This window comes from Lethenteron reissneri, chromosome 44 (assembly GCF_015708825.2).
Source record: "Lethenteron reissneri isolate LAM-NWPU_2019-01 chromosome 44, ASM1570882v1, whole genome shotgun sequence".
In the NCBI taxonomy this organism is placed as follows: Eukaryota; Metazoa; Chordata; class Hyperoartia; order Petromyzontiformes; family Petromyzontidae; genus Lethenteron; species Lethenteron reissneri.
In genome coordinates, this window is record NC_083822.1 from 11,873,744 (window position 1) to 11,889,013 (window position 15,270).

The window sequence follows — 15,270 nt, forward strand, 5'->3', positions numbered from 1 at the left end:
TAAAGAAACGAGTTTTCAATCTTGATTTAAAAGTGCATGGCTCCAGTGGCTTCCTGCTATCGGAAGGAAGAGCATTCCAGACTGGCCGCGGGAGCGCATCTGAAAGCATGCGATGCGGTGACCGTCTTTGTTCGATGGCCAGCCAAAAGCCGCTGTTGCTGCTGCTTTGAGGATGGACCGGAGTTTGCATGACGATGGTTTATGCCCCTTGAGATCAGCAAGGCGTTGTGGTTCATTTGTGGCGAGCACTTTGTGAGTTTTGGCCAAAACGTCCCCCTGTGGGGCATGTAATTATCTATCTCTTCCCCCCCCACCCCCATTCAATGAATTTAAATCCAGGGTCATAAACTCATTCAACAATGAATCTTTTATGAATGTTTTTGTCTCGTTCGTGTAGTCTCACTTGTATCAGCCCTGTCCGTGATCTTGTTTGTTCTGCGTCATTAATTTAATGAGGCTAAATTGATGGTTTGAGTAGACTTTATAAAAAGCTTGCGTAACTGTTTCTCACACTTAGAATAATGAGAATTAATTATTTATTCAGGAGAGCTACGTTCAGTCCAAGGACTCGTTGTGCAGCAGGGTCCTGCCACATCAAGATGTGTTCGGTTAATGTGTTTACCGTGTGCTTGCCACTGTCCCACCACTCTCCCCAATTATATAAATATACAGGAAAACAAGTGACCTGCTCCTTCAGTAAATAGTCCTTTGTATTTAAAATTGATCCATAAACATAGGATTGCTCAAAGGCAAGGAAGGTCGAACGTTTTCGACTGACAGATGATCAAGAAATGGTTTATGTTACAGCTATAACGAATATGTTTACATATCTCGAGTACGGCTAAAATGAAAAAATATAAATGAAAATCAGCCACTGTGTGCATCTGGTTCTTCTGACACAGACAGAGTGCTCGGTGCAGATGAAGCGATACGATCCAGGTTTAATGAAAATTTAATTGAGATTTAGATTGACCGGATTACGTATATTTTTATCGTGCATCTGCAAAGCCATTGGCATATTTGGTGCTTATCAGTACTTGCTGTCCCAGCCGTAGGAGCAGTGGTTGCTAAACCATCGATGGAGCCATTTCGAATGAATATTCCTCCGTGTGTTGTGATCCATCACCCCGAGCCATGCCTCCTGGACAGGCATCATTGACCGCGACGACGATGCTTGAGCAGCGTCACCAGGTTGAGCGCAGGGCGGGCCCACGTGCGGTCCCATTCTGGCAGCAATTTCACTTTTACATTTCACTTTGAGTGTTTCCGTCCAAGTGGAGCGACGTCTCGTTGCAGTGGCACGGCGGACGGGCGGGTGGCCGAGTCGTCGTCGTCGTCACACGCTAACCCAACCGGACGTAGCTCTGCGTGGCACGCGAGGCCGGGCAGCGGTCGGGGAGAGTCGGTCGTGCGCCACGCTGGCACGGCTTAGCGGGGGGGGGGGCGGTGCCGATGGGTTTGTGCGCGTGACGTGCGCCACGCTGGCACGGCTTGGTGGGGGGGGCGGGGAGTGCCGCGGTGCCGATGGGTTTGTGCACGTGACGTGCGCGCGTCGCAGCTTTGGACTTGGCTGATGAAGACCGCTTGTCTGAACCGGATGTGCCTCACGGGCACTCGTGCGTGCACTTGCATGTCCCTCTGCGCGGTGCCGACGGCGCGCGGTGTTGCGAGCGCTGAGAACGCTCCAAAGGGATTCGTTTTTCACTTCACTGCCACTCGACAAAACCGAAAAAGAAACCCAATCGTGAATGTCCGGAGACACTCGTTGCCTCTGCGTGCGTTGTGTTACACGTTCAGGCCTCGGTAAGCGTAGTTAGGTCATAAGGCGGTCACTTTCACAGTCCGGGTAATACTACTGATAATAAAACTTTCATTTTAGATAGCGTCATTCATGCTAATAGAATCCCACAAAGGACCCAAATCCTCTATACAGCCGCTACCAAGCAAATGAAAACCCTACTAACTGAACAAAAAAGTTAAACTTATTCAGAATTGGCACCAAAACAAAAAGCACAGACATCAAAAAGTTCTCGCGACAAAGACACGAGTCCATAAGTCTCAACATCCCAGACCCACAGTCCCAACTTCCCAACAAAGCCAGGAAACTGTCACAGGAGGGAGGGGGGGGGCGGTAAGGTGCCCATTCAGAGCGTGTGCCGGTGGCCACTTTTGAAAACCAGATGATTATTTTCCACCTTCACTGTCTCCACCACCACCCCTCCCCCTCTCCACCGGCCACCACCACCAACACTCCCCATCTCCTCCGTGCCATCACCCTCCCTGTCTCCAGCATGCCATCACCATGACTAATGAACATTTCGGTTTAAAAGTTATATTTATATGGACAAAAAATGTGTACCTGCAATTATATCCTGATTGTGCTAAGTGGCATCACGTCATGAGACGAATAATCCATTCGGCTCTCTCGTGCAACCCTTGGTGTTGGACACCTGACCCACGGAAGTGGATCTCGCAGAGCTACCTCCCGGGGTCTTTTCAAATTTTGTACAAAAAGAAAAATAGAAAATTGTGCTTCGCAATCTTTTTAGATTTTTGTCACGACTTGTTGCGGCATGTTCCCCGCGTGTTGTCCGTCACCAGTTTACAGCGTGCGGCTCTTGCGCCATAATGGTCGCGGAAGGCAGGAAGTGCCGCGCTCCGTGATTTTCTAAACACCGCTACCCACGGAGCCTCTCTCCTGCATCCGGTGTCTTCGCCAATTAGCCCCCGAAATGTAATTACGCAATCATTATTTGTGGGCAATTTTGTTTAATGAATTGACATTATAATTATGAAAAGGAAATAATTGACCAAACATCGCCAATATAAATACTGCGACGCGTTGCAGCGAGTGGCACACGGATCATCATTCTTCACGGAACGGCGAGACGGTGGTTTCAAATACATCGTGGGGTTATAAATTGCGAGCGAGCGAACGGAAGTGGCTCCCAGAGGTCGCCCACCGAGCGGGGGGGGGCAGTGCCTTGCGGTCAGAGGTCACTGCCGAAGGAGCAGAGCATGGAGGTCGGGAGTTGGCCTCGCAACCGCTGCAGGATCCGTCAAGTAGAAGGAAGCAATGGCAGGCAGTATTCACTGGCATTGGCAAAGTCTGCTGGCATTACTGGGTTTGACCTCTGGAGGGTGGTTGGCTCGGCAAGAATAGGTCCGAACATTGGATTTGTTGTGAGGAGTAAGTGGTATAAAGCGGTATGCTGCACGATCCTCTGATTAGCCACGGTTGGCTACGTACGGTGGGAAAGAAAAAGAAGATGGGGTCCAGATTCACGCCGCGTTCCTGAGTTTTCTCCACCGTTGATATTGTGGAGATCTCATTTTGTCCAACAATATATGAAAGTGAGCAATGCCCAACTTGTGAATGGGGCCATACATTTTGTAGAAAGTAGCCGTTTTGACGGTTTAGATTAAGGAGTGTTGATGACGTTTTTAACAATTTCAATATCTTGGACAAATGGATAAAAAGAGCAAGATTTCGTTTTTGTTTCCCTCTAAAAAGTCCCGGCGAATGTGGGGCTTGCCTTAGGGGAGAGACCCTCGCGGATCATCTCGGGTGAGAGGCAGTGGAGGAGTCTGTAATTTATGCAGCCCTGCTTACCGGTGGAAACTTCCACTGGAGCCGCACGAGGTGAGAGTAAATCTCGAGTCGTGATCTCAACGCGCCCCGCTGCCCATCGCTAATCATTTCCTCGTGGTTCATTCATTAGGAGCGGCGTCGCCATTAACGGGCGCCGCTGTGGGGGGGGGCGGTGCCAGGAATCGCGAGGCCGGCGAGAGACCATGGGGGGTCAGCAGGTAACGGACGCTCTGATTCGTCGCTTAAAACCAATTCTTAAGCTAGCTATGTGCGTAACGAGTTGAACGCACAGTAACACGTATTTTTTATGAAAACATATTTACATTTTTTTTTATTCGTAACGCGCTGCGTGTAATTGGGTTCGTGTGACCTCTCCAGCCAAGAGAGGCGGCTGCATCCACTGCGTTGAAAACAACCGATTCTCGAATCGAACCATGTCCCCGAATTGTGACTATTTGTCAAATCGCGAGCCGGAGAATCGTCACCTGCAGGGGTGCATTAGCCAATGAAACTCTTTTAGTGACCGGGGTTGGAGTGGGTGGCGCAGAGGGTTGTTGCTGTGTCGGAGCACGTGGTCCAGCGCTCCTAGTTTAACTGGATTCTCCAGTGCGGTGATTTCATGGCCCTCAGCCAGTTGCCCATTAAATAACTGCATAAAAGATATGATGGAAAATTTAGTTTGCCTGTTCTTCTGTAGCCGCGAGGACAAAAACACGTCTGATGTTTGCCGTGCGGTGAGCTCCGTGGCAGCGGCGTGTGGGAGGGTGCCGCAGCAACCCAGTGTGGGTACGAGTCATGTGACTTAATCTTCCAAAGACTGCTGTGTGAACACAGGATGGTGCACTGCTAGCTGCGAGAGTTTAATGCGGAAAGCTCCCTGGTCTTCTGACGTGACACTGATGGCACAATTCGAGTAGAATTTGTAAAATTTCTGAATCACAAAATCGTACATTGTCAAATATTCCACATTTAAACACTCGGCCCTTGAAGTAGCAACGGGCTGCACTGTTGACAATAAACCACGCGCGTGTTTCCCCTGGCGAACGTCGGTGACGTCATTTTTGGATAAATGTTTCCCTCGGGCTTGTGTGCCGCAGTGCCACGATGGTGCAGATAGCCGGAGTGCCGGAGGTAGCCAGAGTCCCTGGAGCCGTGCTTGTGTGCCGTGTGCGGTGCCGTTGGGTTTTACTGTAATGAGTAAGGAAAGCTAAATCTAAATTGGGTTCCCGACAAACGACCGTTCGATTCGTCATGATACAGGTTCACAGTTTGGTTAAAACAATCGATCTTTTTATATTGTTCTTATAATAGTGAATTGTTGCGGCTCCAGTTGCTGCGGAGGTCACGTGAACCTGTCTAGAGGCCGTCAGCGCGGCGGAGGCATCACCTGAACCCTCGGTTCGGTTGTGACGAGCGGTTCAGGTAATTGAGGATCTCAAGTTACGGCAGCAGGCGAAACACCGTGTTTCCAAACCGCTGCGTTGACCCATGCCTGACCCCAAGCAAATTGGACGTGCCGCACATTATTTGTGAGCAAAATAGCTCGCCCGTTACCCGTGCCTATCTGGACCGGGGGAACAGCGGATCGTTAATCTACACAGATTCTGACCTGACTCTGGACGAGGGCTCTCAGCGGTCTAATCCCACGGCAGTTATTTTAAGTTATGTAACCATGTAAGCGTGGCATTTGGCCACTGTAACACGTTCTCCCGTTCAATTTGCGCAGCACGCGGTCGGAATATTAAACTCTGTAAGTGAATCCACTTGGATAGGAAACGCTGTTTTCCAAAACCTGAATGAAGAATTTCGTAAAGCAAAAATAAACATCGCAGCTGTGGATGGCAGCGGCTGATCATGCTGCTGCCAAGCCAAGGCGGGTGATTGAGGCGACGCCACATCCGTTGTGGATCCAGTCTGACGTGAGATGAACAGCTTATTTTTTTGAAGAAAAAAAATACTTTTGTCCAAAACAATGTAATTTTCTCCCATAATTTGTATTATCATTTCCATGACTGTCAAGACACACAGACAGACGTGCACAGACAGAACAACAGCCGCCATCCGCCACCCGCCACCTAAGTGGCGGTCACATCACCAGGGCGCCTGTGCCAGGCCAGGTGCACTTTGAGGCTACGTGAGGTGTGTCGAAGGTTCGCTGACAGGAGGTCACGGGACAGACCCAGGTGCCATGAATTGTTCTTGTACTGTTTGTTGTTGTAACCTTCCTACCCGCCCCTACTGGACATCTCTGAACAAGAGCTTTTAGAGCTCATCGGATTCCTCCATGAGAAATACATTTTCTGATTCTGATGATGATTCTGACTGAGATGACTGGCAGATGCACCAGCTTTGCCCCCTACTGTGCCAACTTGCTGCATTGTAGCCTCCTGGCGATCTTCTGGTTCTTGTGAGCGTCGCTCCTCTGCCCCCCGTTTTTGTTGCAGGGTGACTGCCACCAACTGCCCAGTAGCGTCCTTCATGAGCCTCCTCCATAGAGGCCGACCTTGACACAGCTGGTACCATTCTTGGGCAAGTCCACTCAGTTCCACATCCTGCTGTACCGCATCAGACCATCTCTTTTCTAGCAGGTGTCATGCCCGTTTTAGCCCCCTCTATCCGCCAAACAGAAGCTGCTTGAGCATGCGCTGGCTAGGCATGCGGGCTACATAACTCAGCCAACGCAGCCTTGCCTGCTGGAGGATCTTGCCGATGGGAATATGTAGAGATCTTTCAAGGATTTGTGAACTCTTTACACAATCCAGCCTGGTTAGGCAGGCCAGCCTGAATGTTTCTAACAGGTGCAGATGTTCCATTAGAGGGGTCCACGTTTCAACAAGCATAGAGAAGGGAGGGCATAACTGTGGCCGAGGAAGACCCGCCGTTTCGTGTGGAGCGACAGACCAGATAGTTTCCACACAGTTACGCAGCCGATGAAAATATGACGCCGTCTGACCTGGCGACCCGAGTTCGATTCCCGCTCACGGCCAACACCGGTGACGATTATCTGAACCGGTCTTGGGCCTCCCCTAGGTTGAATATGCCTCAAATGAGTACCTGGTGCAGTGTGTAAATATCGCCACTGGGGATACAAAGGCGGCCGGGCTTGGTGCTGGCCACCCCCACCCCCTTGTGTGCTGTGCTGGCCTTCATAGGTGCTTGCTAAAAGAACTTGCCCCCAGAGTCTGTTACAGGCTATACGGGGGATCTTTTTCGTCTTTGCATGTTTGTGCCGTTCTTGTGTAGTGCTGCCTACGTGACTGGACGCGCGTCTATTACTTGACTCGTACCGTCGGTATCGAGTGGTATCGATGCCAGGCTCGGAATGTGCTGGATGTTCATCCTGGGCGGAAAGGGACACCTGATTCTACGTGATACCTTTGACCTGGGTCACTTTTCTGCTGAACGCTAATGCACTTTCTCGTGCCGCCATGAAGCTGTAACCGTTTTACATGGAGCGTGTCCTCTGCACTGGCACGCCTATGCACATTGCAGCCGTGGTGTCGGCGCTGTTCCGCACAGCAACTGGGCTCCCCTTAGACTTTGAGTGGCACGGTTCCAAGACTGGTGAATTTCAGTCTTATTGTAAACACATAATTTCGCATTAGAAAGGGCAATTTGATTTATTTTTTGTCGGTGCAACAGAAGTCCATGATGAAAATGTCGGGAATGGTGTTTTTGACAACATCTGAGCAGGAAATCCCAGCATGCTTTGCAAAATAACTTTTATAACAAAGAAGATAATCATCTTTTGCATGCATATGGCGCTTAATGTCCTCAACTCCAAAGCGCCTTGCGTCCCATCTCAAACATTCGAAGAGCACCCTCAGTGGCAGCTGTCTCCGTGCAGCGCAAGGTTGACTCGCCACCAAGCCCGCAAGCGGGCATTCGTCTGCAGGAAGTTAGCGGAGGCATGTTTACATCGCTCGCCCGAGCAGCCGCTGGGCCCGGGGTCTTGAGAGCAGCAACCCAGCACGAGCGCGAAGCTGGTGGGGCGATGTTAACTACCTTGCCTGGTACGCATGAGGTCGAAGCTTCGATCCCGACACTGGCGCTGATATATTTGTAGTTTGCGTGTCTGTCTCTCTCTCTCTCTCTTCGTGGTCATATGGATTTGTCTCCGGGACCTCCGGGTTTTCCTTTCACATTTATAATCAACGTGCGTTTAGAGTATTTGGCTGCTATAAATGTCCATGTGATAAACCACTTCTCTGAGCTGTCATTTGTGGTCAGGTCGCTTCTGAAAAGAGACGTATAGCTGAGTAGGCCTTACCTGGTAAAATAAAAAGTTTTTTTTTAACAAGTGAAAACTCGGCTCTTGAATGGAATCGCGACCCCTGTGACCCCTGTGAGCCGAGTCTGGGAGGTTCAGGGGGGGGGGAGTTTGTTCTTCTGCTGCTGCCTATTGGCCACGGTCTCCATCTGCGACACGGCCTGACTCCTCCGTCCGCCCCGCGTGTTGCGTTGCGCGTGCCCCCACCCGCAGGATGTGCTGCTGCTGTACTACACCACGTGGTGCGGCCTCTGCTCCACGCTGAGCCACCGCTACCTGCAGCTGGCGTCACAGCTGCGGCACAACGGGCACCTGCGCATCGCCCGGTGAGCGGGCACGCACGCTGCGCCATCGGCGTCCCTCTCCCCACGCCACGGTTGGCTACGTACGGCACGAAAGAAGTTCTACATACTCGTGTACAGTTCGTTCTCCTGTAACGCTGGTAGTTGCGTTCCTGAACAACACCTCGTCGTGGAAAAATCACGTTGTCATAAATATTATGTTTTCTGGGGTTAGAGCAACAGTCCGCGATGACACGTGATATGTGTCGGTAGGCCGAACAAAGACCGAGGCACGTGGGTAGCATCTAGGAGCATCCAGCAGCATCCCAACGCCTTGCGTGATGCTACGCCGAGGCAGCCGTACGGCCGCTTATTCCTACTCGCGCTGTGACGTTGTTCAGTTCACTCGATCGCGTTCTACCCAGTTCGCATCCGCGTTGTAAAAAAACATGTTGCCTAATACATTCATAGCGTTACATCCAATTAGCTTTATGAACACAACACGCGGCGTTATAGGGGAGCAGGCTTCACATACATCTGCTGCTGCCTCCACTTGCGCAGTGTGGAGCCAGGTAGCTCAGTGGGCCCTTATCTGGTGAAATAAACAAATAGTTGTTTTAGTTTAGGTGTGCACACAAGAAAGGCGTCTCGAGCACTGTTTAGCTCTTCAGCTGCGCTCATTCCGTACCGCATTGTTTTTGAACATCGTACTCTGTCTGCAATCCTTTCTTGACCGAGTAATTATCTCAAACGCCCCGCGGTTCTGCCGCCAGCAGTCGTGCTGCTGCATGGGAGGTGCGGTGTAAATAATAAATGATGATGGCATTGTCGACGACGACGACGATGATGAACGGAGCGTGATGTTGGGCGCCGGCCGGCAGTGAGGTCATTTCACGGACAATTAAACTCTTTTTTTTTATTAAACCCCAGGCGTGTCTCGCTTAACGAGCGTTAGTTTTATTCCCTATACAACGAGCAATTTGAATTTAGCCCAATTTGTCCGCAAAAAAAAACAGCAAATGTTTGCGTAACGAGCATGGGGGACCGATCGATCAAATCTGTCCCGTGGCGGCCGGGGCGCACCAGCGGGCCTGCAGCTGTTTGTGTACCAGCTGTGCTGCGCTGGGAAAGCGCCGTGTGATTGGGGGGGGGGGGGGGGGTTGCGGGGAGGGCACTGTGCAATGGGTGGGCGGCGGGAGGGGTGGGGTGAGCGGTGGTACAGCGATTAGCGCGCAGCGCTACAAACCTGGCGGCCCGAGTTCGATTCCCTCTCACGGCAGCCAACACTGGTGACGATTATCTGAACCGGTCCTGGGCCTCTGCTGGGAAGACTCGGACTCAAATGAGTACCTGGTGTGGCGTGTAAACATCGCCACTGGGGAGACAAAGGTGGTGCTGGCCACCCACCCCTCGTGTACCGTACCGGCCGCCTTCATAGGTGCTCGCTAACAGCACTTGGCCCAACAGTCTGTTAAGGCTGTTGTCTTTGAGGGTGGGGGGGGGAGTTATATGTGCATGCTCCGAGAGAGAGCGAGAGAGGGCTGTGTGATTGAGTGGAGAGAGCGAGTGATTTCAACTATGTGGTTGTAATAAAGTGATATCATAGGTTATGGGGCGGGGGGGGGGGTCTTGCACTATGGTTCGTCATGTATGGTAAGCGTTAAATGTTGATGGTTTATTACTTAATTTTCAAATGATACGGTAAATTAAATTTGTCATGTTCCAATTTTGGGGCTAAAACGTAGCTGAGCTTTTAATGTGCGAGCGAGTCGATGGCAACACGACGCTCGCTTACCATGGAACGTTTCTCTCACGTGACGTTATTTAAAAAATTATAATTTTTATTTAAAACTATTATTATTACTACGCTTGTTTACCCAAGAAAGTCTCAGTCTCAAGACTCTTTAGTCACGAGGGTCCTGCCATGTTTGTAGCAGTAGGGGGCGATCTTGCTGCTGCGGTGTGTCATGCCATTTGAGTAATTTGCAAGTAAGATTTCAGCTTCTTGGGTCTTTTCGGTAAAGTCACGTAGAAGGGAAATAATAAAATAATTGATTTATTTCTATTATTTCCCTTCTACGTGACTTTACCGAAAGAACCAAGAATATGAATCCCTGCAGTCATGAAAGCTTTAAATCGAAATTTAATATTTCAGCATTAAACTAAAACTATTTTTTATTTTACTAGGTTAGGCGCTTTTTCAGAAGCGACCTGGGCTATCACTAATGATAGCTCAACGAAGTGGCTCGTCACCACGTGGTAATGTGTAGCAGCAGCCAAATACTCTTAAATGCACGTTTCTAGATGTGTACGGAGGTGACCAGAGAACCTGGAGGGACCCCCATGCAGAACGCGGTCAGGGGTCAGAGGTCATGGGTCAGAAACTCCGTACATTAAGGCGTCAGAGTCAGGAATTTATACCGTGTCAACCCACACGGTTTGACCCCGTATTCTTGTAAGGGAAATTGAGTTTTCAGGGCCATACGGCGTACAGCCGTTTCAATACGGGCAACAACAAAAAAAAGTGTCTTTGTTTGTGTCTCTCCCTTGTAATGGGACTTTGTAGGATGAACGTTGAGCTTTATAAGGGCACGGGGTGACCAATAAGGTCTGAATTGGTCTGTAATAAGGTAGGCACTGATAAGGAGTTGACGGGTATCTGAATGCAACGCTTGCTCTTCTTGCTGCGAGGTCAGAGCAGCACCGCTGCGCTGCCACCGTGCCGCCCTCGACGCAGGGCGTGGCGGAGATATTGGGGAGTTCCGCGCGTTGTGCCTTGGTGTTTTTCGCGTGCGTAGTGGCGTTGCATTGATGTGGTCGTGGCGGCGTTGTTGTTTGAAGTTGTTGTAGTTGATGATTATGTTCATGATGATGTTGTTGTTGTTGCGTTGCTGTCTGGCGTTGGCGTTGCTCTGCCGGTGCCACGATACCACGGCGCTGTCCCCATGCCGCGTTGTTGTGCTGTCGAGTTGTGACGTCGCCGCTTTTGTCTTGCAGAATCAACGGTGACACCAACGACCTGCCCTGGGAGTTTGTGGTAGAGCGGTATCCGACACTGCTGCTCTTTCCCGCACACAGGTACTCGCCTACCCCTACATGTACCGCACACACGGACACTCTCCTACCCCTACACGTACCGCACACACGGACACTCGCCTACCCCTACACACACACACTCTCCTACTCCTACACGTACCGCACACACGGACACTCTCCTACCCCTACACGTGCCGCACACACGGACACACGCCTACCCCTACACGTACCACACACACGGACACTCTCCTACCCCTACACGTACCACACACACAGACACTCCTACCCCGACAAGCACCACACACACACACACACTCTCCTACCCCTACACGTACCTCACACACGGACACTCTCCTACCCCTACACGTACCGCACACAGATACAGGGCAAGGCTGAACATCTCATGGTGATGCGTTACGCTATACGCAGACCAACAACGCACATCGTGTTGCAGCGCGTGGCCTGACCCCGTAGCCCTGACCCCGTACACCGTAACAAAGAAAGTAGGAAAGTTGAACCCCTTGCATTGATATGGTGACTCGGCCCAGGAATGCACTGCCTGGTGGATTGTGCCTTGTGCTCATGTGAACAAATCTTCCCACAATGCTATCGTTTATATAAAATATTCAGGAGTAATACTTTTTGATGATTGAACGGGGGTTGTTTATTATTCAATATGTATGTATGTTGAACTTCTTTCGCACCGTACGTAGCCCACCGTGCTAATCGGAGGTGCGGAGGAAGGACAACAAACTAAACACAAAAAACTGCTCTAAGAAATGAGTTTGCAATCGAGATTTAAAAGCGCATAGCTCCAGTGGCTCAGTAGTGTCGGAAGGAAGAGCGTTCCAGACGGCTGCAGAAGCGCATCTGCAAGCGCGCGATGCGGTGACCGTCTTTAGTTCATGGTCAGCCAAAATAGATACTTGTGTATTGGGTAACTATTCGTATGAATATAAAAATCTGGTCATCGGGACACATTCTGACGATGTAAGCAAGTGCAGTCTCCAACTCTTATCGTCCACGCTGTGTTTCTACCGGGGACTCCATTCACGTGCTATGAAGAAGGGCCGTTGCCAGAAATGTCGCCGATTTCTATGTCCTTTTAAGGTCACGTGCGCCGTGCGATTGACGATTGTGCCGAGTGGGTTGTCAAACGGAAGGGCGGGGCAGCCGCAGGCGGAGGAGACGGCCCCCGTATGGGGGCCCCGTGGCCCTTTTGTCCGGGGCCGTCCCACGGGAAGTGTGAGGCCTCGCTCACGAGAGGAGAGACTCCGCACTCGGGCGCCGCGGGGACGGAATACGGTGTCTACGTCGTAGATTTTACGAGCGTGACACCGTTTATATAAAATATATATATACCGCTGGTTGATATCACGATACGCCGAACTTTTGCCTTTCAAACAACAGGTTAATGGAACATAATGGCAGCATTTTCGTCTACTCTCACGGAATAGAATGGAAGGTGTCGATATTTTACTACTTATGGAAATATTGGTGTTTACAGAGAGAGCCTTTGAATATATTAGAAGAGGATGTGTGGATTCTGGGTGCTATCGGATGATGGACTGGCGTAGATACAATGAGTCATCCGCGGTAGAAGTGTTTTTTTTTATCTTTCCATAAGTTCATATGCAGATTTTCTCCCTGTAGCGTTTTAATCGGGTTTCCCCCGAAACAAAAAGGCGTTTGAGTTGTGGTGTGAGAGTGCCCTGAATGTGTAATCTAACCCATTGTGGTGCACTCGTCTGTGAATGTGAATAGGCCTTTTGAAAACAAGAGGCTCGGAGAGCAGTTGCTGCATTCCTGCATGTGTTAACGGGGCCACGTGGAATGCCAGTTGCTGTTTTGGGAAACTGTTATTATGCCAAACGTGTAGAGACGCACGCACACACGGTAACACCACGCGGGTCATCAAGCCGTACTTACCCCAGACCACCACCACCCGCCCACGTGGCCCGCGGCCTCCACCTCCGCGAGGCCTGTGGCGTGGACAAGACGGTGGCTAAGAACCCGGGCCACCCGAGTTTGATTCCCACTCACGACCCCAACACTCGGTGACGATTATCTGAACCGTTGCTGGGCTTTCCCTAGGTCGACTCTGCCTTAAATGAGTACCTGGTGCGGTGTGTAAACATCGCCACTGGGGAGACAAAGGGGCCGGGCGTGGTGCAGGCCACCCACCCCCTCGTGTGCCGTGCCGGCCTTCATAGGTGCTCGCTAACAGCACTTGCCCCAAGAGTGTTACAGGCTATATGGGGGATCTTTGGGGGGGGAGTTGTGTGTGCATGTTATCTGAACCGGTCCTAGGAGGAGGGAGAATGGGGCAGGATGTTGACCCAAGCAATCTTTTTTTTATTTCAATCTCGTGAGAATGGGCCTGGAAAATATTTGTAGGGGGGCCTCTTAGGAATTGATTTCCTGTTGGTCATCTCTCATCAGTACGGATTTTCTTAACTTGATCAGAGTTCGAAATTATTTGCCTTAACAAAAATCGTTTGCATTTCTGCGCCCAGTTTTATTAGAAGCGTTGTGGCCTTGCTGACGGTTCAGAACCATTACGCGGTTGTCCGTCAATGCAGGCAGCGGCTGGGCGCTAATATTAGAGAGCACTTTGCTTCTAACTGCAAGGTCCGCTACAATCGACCTGTCCGTGTCTCGACTACGCTCCGGCGTTTGCTTTCGTAAATCAACCTCGGCGATTTGCAAAACTTTACGTTGTCGGTACACTGCTGGATAACGGCCTCCCTGCTCGGCATCGGCCTTTGCAGTTTGTTTAACTGCACCACGCCGGTCAGTGTGCTGCCTTTTTGCGCTTCCAGATGCGCTTCTGCGGCCGTCTGGAACGCTCTTCCTTCCGATATTAGGAAGCCACTGGAGCTGTGCACTTTTCAATCATCATCTAGATTGAAAACTTATTTCTTGAGAACAGTTTTTTGTGTTTAGTTTGTTGTTCTTCCACCGCACCTACGATTAGCGCGGTTGGCTACGTACGGTGCGAAATAAGTTTAACATGCGCACAAGGGGAGCACTCAGGATCGGTTCAGATATCACTTGAGTTGCACGCTGCTTTGACCTATCAGTCCGCTCTCTGTGGTTCGTGGCTTTGCGGGTCACGGAAACCCTTTGTGTAATATAATAACACTTAAGACAGTGTTGGGGAGTAATATGTTACAAGTAATGCACAACTGTAATCGGATTACCAATGGCAGACAACGGTAATCCTGTGTAATCCTATCGTAGCATCTAATCAAGTTACCGTCACTGGGAATGTATCGATTGATTTTTACGACTTGTATGATTTTTTTATCATTAAAAAATGGTTTCCAATAGTCGGTAGCGTAGACCGTTGAGAGGACCACAGCAGCCGGTCTGTGTTTTGGTCTTGAGTCCGCGACCGCCACGCCTGATTCTCCCGCAAATGTTTTCTCCCGAGTGCCAACCAGCAAAACCTTCCTTTTTGTGTCGTTGTTCTGGATTAAGCAGCATTGCGCAAACCAGCACGTGCACCGCTCGCGTGCAATCGTCGCGGTTACCGAGGCTCTCCGAATACAACTTTGACCTCACTGCGGTGGACAATTGTGTACCATCGGCATGTTGATGGGACTTGATGCCGCGCGATGAGGTGACATCGGAGATCGGAGAGAGGCCCAGTTCCGAACCCACGCCGCCGCACAAGCTTACAACCAGAGAACGGTCAGACTGTCTGAGGTCAAATCAACCGAACATTAGTTAAGTTAATGTGAAGGCAGTCGTTGAAGGCAACGATGTAATTGGATGTTGTTAATTTTGAAATTTGAAATGTGGGACTACATTGATTCGCTTCTAAAACGTTCGGTTCTTGGGGATTGGAAACTCGAGTGTCCGCTGACACTGCAGCTGCTGCTGCTTCTGCGAGCTGGTCCCTGCACTGTGAGCGCTTGCCAAGTTTGTCACCGATCACCCAGCGCACGGACGCTAGGGGTTGGCAGATCGCGATGTCTGTGACGCTCCGAAAGCGACTGAACGGCGGTGGTGGCCAGGAGATGCGAGCGCGACAAGTGGGCTTGTGAACCCATCTGTGTGGACCTTTTAAGTATTTATCCTTTTGC

General features: G+C 50.5%; 1 protein-coding gene across 1 annotated transcript in view; it reads left to right on the forward strand.

Moving 5' to 3' along the window:
* TXNDC11 (thioredoxin domain containing 11) overlaps nt 1-15,270 on the forward strand; it is a 43,628-nt gene that overhangs the window by 20,503 nt on the left and 7,855 nt on the right. Inside the window, exons 10-11 of the mRNA XM_061570088.1 lie at nt 8,076-8,188; nt 11,141-11,221. Of these exons, the coding sequence (XP_061426072.1) occupies nt 8,076-8,188; nt 11,141-11,221 (194 nt within the window). The remainder of the gene's footprint in view (nt 1-8,075; nt 8,189-11,140; nt 11,222-15,270) is intronic.